The sequence below is a fragment of the Vigna unguiculata genome, chromosome 3, assembly GCF_037176805.1.
Source record: "Vigna unguiculata cultivar grain cowpea cultivar isolate G323 ecotype 2 chromosome 3, ASM3717680v1, whole genome shotgun sequence".
NCBI lineage: Eukaryota > Viridiplantae > Streptophyta > Magnoliopsida > Fabales > Fabaceae > Vigna > Vigna unguiculata.
Window position 1 is genome coordinate 27,236,170 of NC_140794.1, and position 7,991 is coordinate 27,244,160.

General features: G+C 33.0%; 1 protein-coding gene across 1 annotated transcript; it reads right to left on the bottom strand.

The window, feature by feature from the left end:
• Window positions 1-6,054: 6,054 nt before the first annotated feature.
• LOC114175235 (flavonoid 3'-monooxygenase CYP75B137-like) lies at window positions 6,055-7,991 on the bottom strand. The gene is made up of 2 exons (XM_028060004.2): window positions 6,978-7,991; window positions 6,055-6,839 (listed from the first exon to the last, which is right to left on the bottom strand). Exons 1-2 carry the CDS (start codon window positions 7,926-7,928, stop codon window positions 6,210-6,212), a joined length of 1,581 nt encoding a protein of 526 aa, XP_027915805.1. The 5' UTR covers window positions 7,929-7,991; the 3' UTR covers window positions 6,055-6,209.

A 7,991-nucleotide genomic window follows, 5' to 3' on the forward strand; every position in this document is an offset into this window, starting at 1 on the left:
TTCTATGATTAATTTTTGTTTTACTTTCAAGTAAGGGCCTTTTCTGATACATGAAAAAGGTTTGCAGTCTTGTAAATGGGCTTTAATTTGAACTATAAAATGCTTGGTTAAGCTTTTGGGAGGGAGAGAATATGTATTTTAATTTGACCTCAATATCTATTTTAAATACAAGAATCTTTAAACTATTATTATTACTCAAATGTTTATATTGAAGAACTTGTAGTCAATGAGTTATTTTTATATTGCCTTAAGCTACATATTTTATCACTTAATTATTATTTTACAACATAAGTTTGCTTTTGAGAATTTGTTGTTAAAGTGTGTCATTTCGCAATGTCACCTATCTGCTACGTTTTTAATATAATGAATTGTCATCGAGAAAAGTTTTAAAAAATGAAAGCAATGTCTAAGTGGCATCCATAACAAAATGTTTTGATTTTTGTTTTTTTTTTTGACATGCCATTGCTTTGCTAGAAAGTAGTATTTTGACTCATGTAATTATTAATATTATTTTTTAGAAGTAAATCAAGAAGTGAAAAATGTATATTACAATATGATTCAAAATAAGGGACATTAATATCATAATGTTTATGTTCAATGCGACAATCTTTAACATTAACAATTATCAATACAAATGGTAATAATCATTGTTTAGTACAATATAAAGGTTCAATTTTTTAAATATTTATGTATGTATCTTTGATGAACATCCATATACAATTGTTTTTTCAATCATGAATACAAATGGTAATAATCATTGTTTTCTATAATACGAAGGTTCAATTTTTTAAATATCTATGCTTGTATCTATGATGAACTTCATATACAATTGTTTTCTCAATTTTATTATGGGGAAGTCCATTGTCATATGTACATATAAAATAAATAAAACCTTATTACATTTAATCACAATAATGTAAGATTAATTTGTATAATTTTTATTAAATTTTTTTATATGTTTCTTTGTAAACCACATTTATAGTTGTAGTGGTTATTTTCATCTTCATTCAAAATTAGTATTTTCAATTTTTTGTTTCATTCTAGAAACTGCTACATATTGTTCATATGTGACTACATGACGAGGAAGATAAAATTCAGCTTTAGAGAGAATTTGCATTTGATTTTTGTTTATTTTCATTCCAAAGCATAGACATATAGAAAATTACCTCCTTTAAAACTTGAAAAGCATGGTTGAATCAAAAGAGTTAAGTTCATTCTTGTTATTACTGTAGCATAAATAACATTCTTTCCCAAATCATTGACTTCCAATCTTGTACCATTACAAAGATCATTTACTTGATCAATGTTTATTGAAAGCATGATAGGCACGCCAACTCTCAATTTAATACTGATTGGGAATCCTTGAGCATTTAATATCATTGAGAAACTTTGGAGTGAACCATTTAACTTGAATTTCTTGATCTTCATCAGATTGGCAAGAAGTGTCTAACCTTGAATACGTTTGTTATTCACTAAGTATCAAAGATAAAATGAAGTCATTTACCTGTTCAACATACTTACTTGTAGAACAAAGTATAACATCATCGTCAAAGTAATTAGGATTCATGATATTATGCAATAGACCACGATGAACAAAGTTCACTAAAGAAAGTAAAGGAGTTTCAGATTATTGAATTAAAAGATTTGGTGGTATAAAAATGTTGTCTGCACCATTTTCATTTAAATCCTTGTCCATCTCTGATTTGTAGAATCCAATCAACAAAATCTTTATACTTGTTGCACTCCCATTTGAAATTGTAGTCCTTATTCTCATGTTTTCTGAAAACTTTAGAACTATGCAATGTTGTCACAAATCAGAGTAGTTTATTGATGACTCCACAATATCCCTTTATAGGCAAACTTTGTCTAAAATCACTCGCTAACACCACAAATTTTCCACCAAATGGTCTTTCAACATTATCTTCACTATTAGAGCATATAATATCTCTCAAGGTTTTATCAAAAACTTCAAAACATAACTTATTCATCATAGGTGCTTTATCCCATATAATGAGTTTTGTTTCTATCAATAGTTTAGTGCGAAGACTTCCTTGATTGATGTTGCAAGTTGATTCATCAATGATTGTCAATGGTATGGAAAAAGTAGAATGAACATTTTTACCTCCAAAAAGCAATAATGATGCAATGTCACTTGAAACTATATTTAGGACAATCATTCCTTTTGATCTAATAGCAGTTGACAAAATTTTCCACCAAAAAGTCTTACATGTAGCACCATAACCATATAAGAAAAAGAAACGTCCTATATCTAAATGTATTGTTGTCATGATCTCTTTGTACCATGTAGTTACTCATGAGTAAGTGATTGGAATAAAGATTGATAAAGATTCTCCATCTCTTCTTCATCATAATTCAATTCACCAATAATAAGCCTCTCCTACAATTTCATTGAATTTGAAAGATCAAGTTGAGGAAGACAATTGTAGTCTTTTAACGATGTACTATTCAAAATAAAAAGTTCTTCTACTTCTAGAAGACAAAGATTATGTAAATCGTGTTCTCTAATTTCAAGACATATGATATAAGCATTTAAACAAACACTTAATTGCAAATGATTTAAAGTTAGTACCCGGTAGGTTCAACTATTTTCTTCTTCTTTTTTTATATAAAATCCCATCTGCCATCAACTTCCAAGTTGAATCCCAAACCACATTTGGCTTTGACATTGTATTCATGATTAACAAAGTAACAAGTAACTTTTTGAGTCGATTTCTAGAGGCAAGTTCGCTAATTTCTTTTATTGTATCAATGAATTCTTCATCATTTGCCAACGATCTTAAAGCATAGCAAGCCACTTGGTATGTAGCAAAAGATTTTCCATTAATTGTCTTCATGCTATCATGATCAATGCAACTTTTTTTCTTTGTCAATAAAATTTCGTTCACATATATCTTTTGTTCATAGAACAAGGACAAATGAAAAAGATGGATGCTGTTCTTGCAAAAAGGGGAATCCGAGGTGCACACTGGTCGTAACTCGGCCTCTTTGCCAGATACTCGATAATATCTCTCTTTCTCTCTTTTTTCTCTCCGAAAATGTCTACCCCCTCTTCGTAGTATGATGCTTGTTTTATATCGGTCACCTCTCGTCCTTAGTTCGGTTACCCTATGATGGTGGAATGTTGTTGAGGATGCCGAATCTGGTGGGAACGTGGTTGTGTGCCCGTTACATAGAGAGAAGGTGATGCGGTTTGAAGGAAAAATATCCCCCATAAGTCGGTCCAACACATAGGTCGGTTGTAGATCAGCCCAATACACTAGTTCACTTGAAATCGGCCTAGTACGTAGGTCGGTCCTAGATCAACCCAACACATAGTTTGGTCGCATATTGGCCCAGCAAATTATACTCTCAGTTCAGCTCGAGATCGGCCCAGCTCACAGGTCGGTTATATGCTGGCCCAACATCGAGGTCGATCGTAGTTTGGCCCAGCTCATAGGTCAGTTGTCTGCTGGCCCAACATCGAGGTAGGTTTCAGATCGGCCTGAGGCAGGATGACTTCATGATCTATCTGCCCCAGATCAACACAATGAGTAGCATCAGCTAGGTCAACAGAAGTCTGGTCGCCAGGGTGTACATATGCTAACTAGGTTTTTCCTCTCCTTCCTTCAATTTAAACGAACATAGAGGTATGATTGTTTCACACACGATGGATTAATGAAAATGGTAGAGGATCGTGATGGATGAATGAAAACGATAAAGTATCATGACCTAGATTTTTCATTTGTTTTCTTCTAATTGAAACCCAACCAAATAAACACATCAAATTTTTGTTCTGCCACCGTGGATAACAATGCACCTAGTCAACACTTAACAAAAATAAAAAAAAATTATTTTTCAAAATGCAACATGTGCCATGTCAAAAGTCAAAAAATGGTGTCAAAATATCATTTTCTTTGGAGAAAATGAAGCATCTTTACCAGCGGTACAACCACACAAAACCTTCACTATGTCTCCTGGGTAGAGACAAGTTTGTAATACATTTCTCAAGGGCAAAAGTAAAATTAAATAAAAGTATAGGGTGCAGGAGGAAAATGACAGGGTGCAGGAAGCAATAACGATACTTGAATATAAACCTGGGCTTGGGTACATAGTTTGGTCCAAACCCAATAGGAGATAGTCCCGCTCCTTTTACAACTTCAACAACATACCCTAATGCACTATAAATACAGAGAGTAGCTTAGATCTTGGTTAGGGTTTTTTTCATTTTGGCCATCGTAGCAGCTGTGCTTTGTTCCTGCATTGACGAAAATTTTTTAAAATTTGTGTCTGTTTTCTTCAAGATGAGGGCTGAGGCATATGGGGGGAGCATTGTTTAACTATGGCTCTGAAAAACCTGTAGGTTCTCTACAGGGTGCCTTGCCTTTCAAGCCCTTCACATAAAAAACATGGCATCATAGTACGGATTTTGTGCTTTGTGGGTGGCTCTTGGATTTCGGATTTTGGTCATTCGGAAGACTCTGTCCTTCCTTGCCATTCTCCTTCTTCCTTCCTTCCCATGCCTTTTCTCCACAAATCCGCCTCCAAACGCCATTACAGAACATCCCAACAATCTTCTTTTTCTGTTTCTGTTTCTGTTTCTCTTCAAAGGAGGGATATATTTTTTTATATTATAAAAAAGTTATACAAATATTTTGAACCTTTACTTCTGATTCTTTCTTTTTGCAATCGGAAACACCACAACACTTCATCTCAGTGCTTCATCAATCGGAAACAAACACAGCACTTTTTACTAAATTTGATTGAGTGGTTCAGTGGCAAAAGCACCGGTGCAATTTTTATTTAAAATTGTCAAAATTGACATATATGAAAATATTGAAAACAAACTTTATAGTTTTTAAAAATCTTTATTAATTATAACTAACGCCACTTATGTCTTCATAAAATAACGTTTTTTAATTAATATATAAAATAAAATTATATTTATTAAAAATGAAATAAAATATATAAAAAAGTTAAGAGAATAATTACTGATAAATTGATAAATAAATATAGATAGATTATTTTTTAAAAAAAATTATAAAAGTAATGGTTAATTTTTAAAGATTTAATAAATAATTATATTTTAAAGGATAAAATTAATATTTGAAAATATAAACATGAAAAGATAAATTTTTTTTATATATTATTATAGATAATTTAATATATATATATATATATATATATAAATATACTAAAAAGTAAAAAATGTAAATAAAAAGATAACAAATATTAATATGTAATGAATTTTTTGAAATTTTGCAGTGTTTGCAAAATTTTGATCGAAAGTTTCCTATAAGTTGTTCTGCAATAAATTTTTGTATCTTAATAATATCTTTGTATCTTAATAAAATCTAGGGATATTCTATTAAATTTGGAATGTTATATCAAATGTTATAATTACTTTGCCAAATATATATTAAAAGAAAATGATATTTTATCTCATCTTTTTTATCTATTTTTAACTCAGTATTTTAATCATTATTAGATTATTTATTTTGATTTTTTTTAAGTGATGTGATATGATGATCTAATATTGAGTGGAGTGGTAGATTAAAAATGAATTAAAAATGGGTCAAAAAAAGTGGATTAAAGTATCTTTCCTATATTAAAACAAGATAACACACAAAAAGTGTAGGCAAAGCTCAATTTTTACTTATTAAAATATTTTTTTAAAAGTGTAACCGTATAAACATCCTTATACAACCTTAATATTTATAAAAGTCATCCTATACCAGCATGAATTTTTCATTTTTGTAATTGTTTTTAAATTTGTTTATTTCAGTAATTTCATAGAAAAATGGCGCCACTATGATGTCTTGCCATGGTTTAGTAGTAATCTTAAATAAAACAAGAATTATATTTCCATTGAGATAGTTAGAGTGATAAATTCTGTGGTATTTTGAACCAACAAAATTTTACATTGTAAATATTAAACCGAAAAGACTATTTTATCAACAAAGACAATCATTTCACACTTCGAAATAATAATACAAAAATTGAACTAAATTATTTAATTAAAATAACTTTGACAAGAAACACTAGATTGCTGCTTATTACAATAGTTATGCATGCATAGCATTATTGTCCGGTTTAGATAGTCTAGGCTTTAAAATAACCACTATTGGATTCATTTTCTTATGCAGTAGCAGAACCCAACTAACAAATCTTATTATAACTGCTATAGAATGCATTGAACCTACATAGCAACATCATATGTAGAGTTGTGGTTTAGATAGTCTAGGCTTTGGAATAAGAACCAGTGGCTTGGTTTTCTTGACTACAAGGCCAAATTTTCCTGAAAATTCAAGCACTGTTCCACTGGGTAATCTCCACTCAAAGTAATGCAAGAAGGAAGCTAGCATAAACATTATCATCTTCTCAGCTAGAGGTAGCCCTGCACAGATTCTTCTTCCAGATCCAAAAGGAAGATACTCAAATTTGTTGCCCCAGTAATCCAACTTCCCATCATCACTCAGAAACCTCTCTGGTCGAAATTCTAATGCATCTTCCCAAATCTCAGGGTCTCTCTGTATTGTCAACACGTTCAACAATACCTGTGCACCTTTTGGAATGGTATATCCACCAACACTGCTGCTTTGACTTGGGCAATGAGGTACCAAAAAGGGAAGAGGAGGATGCAAACGAAGTGTTTCCTTTATCACAGCTTCTAAGTACTGTAATTTCAACAATTGGGATTCTGATTCAATACCCTTGTCCAATCCTATTACAGTATCCATCTCTTCTTCAACTCTCTTCATTGCCTCAGGATGCTGCATCAGCTTCGCTACCACCCATTCCAATGTTGTTGATGTTGTCTCTGTTCCACCCACCACTATATCCTACACACACAACCAATTATAACTTGGATTTCAAAGCCCTTCAACACAGTTTTTTGCTCATGAGATTAGTGATAAGATAATCATGATACATGTTAAAAATCTTAAACAAGTTAGAGAGAGGTTGTCTCGAAAACATACTAAGAGAATTGCTTTGATCTCCTTCATGGTCATTGATGCTGACTCACTATCACTCTTTGTAAGCTCCAAAAGATACTGCAGGAAATCTTTGTTTGACTTATTTTCTCCCTTCTCAGTCACATTCATTCGCTTTTCAATGGCAGAATCAAAGAGCCTATCAATCCACTGGGACACCTTTCTGGTTCTTCTCTCAATTCCTTGTAAATCTAACCATGCCAGAGCCGGGAAAAGATCCGAAACATTTGGCTTCCCTAGTAACACCATAAGTTCTGACACAACGGCTCGAAACTCAACCCCAATAGCAACTCCTTCTTCTTCTTGCAAAGTCTCACCCCAAATCATACTCATTATTGCATTTGTAGCTGTTAGAAAAGCCAACTCGCCAACGTTTGTGGGGCACCCTATTTTGTTTTGGTACACATCCCTGATGGAGTTCTTAATCTCCACTCTCCTATGAGAAAAAGAGTTAGTCATGTTGGTGCCGCTGAGCATCTCACGTACCAATATCTTGCGAGCCTTCCTCCGCTGTGGACCGTGAGGCAAAGAGGCTATGTCAGTGCCACCGTACAAGGCAACCAATGCAGCAATGAGAGGCTCCCGGTTCGCAAATATGGTGTCTTGGTCACGCACTATCTCTCTCACCAGAGAGGGTGAACTAACCACCACGATTGTTTTTGTTCCCAACATGAGCTTGTAGATGGGTCCATAGAGTTGTGCCAGCTTGTGAAATTTGAGGTGGGGATGGTTTCCTAGAAAGGGAAGGTAGCCAAGAAATGGAAGACCTGTAGGACCTGGAGGCAAAGGAGATGATGCTTCATTGGTTGAATTCCTGAACCACTGTAGCAACCATAGCACAGTGATGAGAGTGAACAGAAAGGTTAGAATTGGATGCAAGTTGGTGGCGTTCAACCACATGAATGACCATTTCACACAAAATGAACTCAACAACATCGTCGATTGCTACAAATTATTTTTGCTTAATTCACCTCATCAACTAACTTCTTTCGATCCTCG

What these genes read in the sequence shown, in the direction of transcription:
- LOC114175235 (XM_028060004.2), bottom strand. Translation starts at nt 7,928, where the DNA reads ATGTTGTTGAGTTCATTTTGTGTGAAATGGTCATTCATGTGGTTGAAC. An exon ending in AGATCAAAGCAATTCTCTTA is followed by an intron (nt 6,840 to 6,977) that starts GTATGTTTTCGA and finishes TTGTGTGTGTAG; the next exon opens with GATATAGTGGTGGGTGGAAC.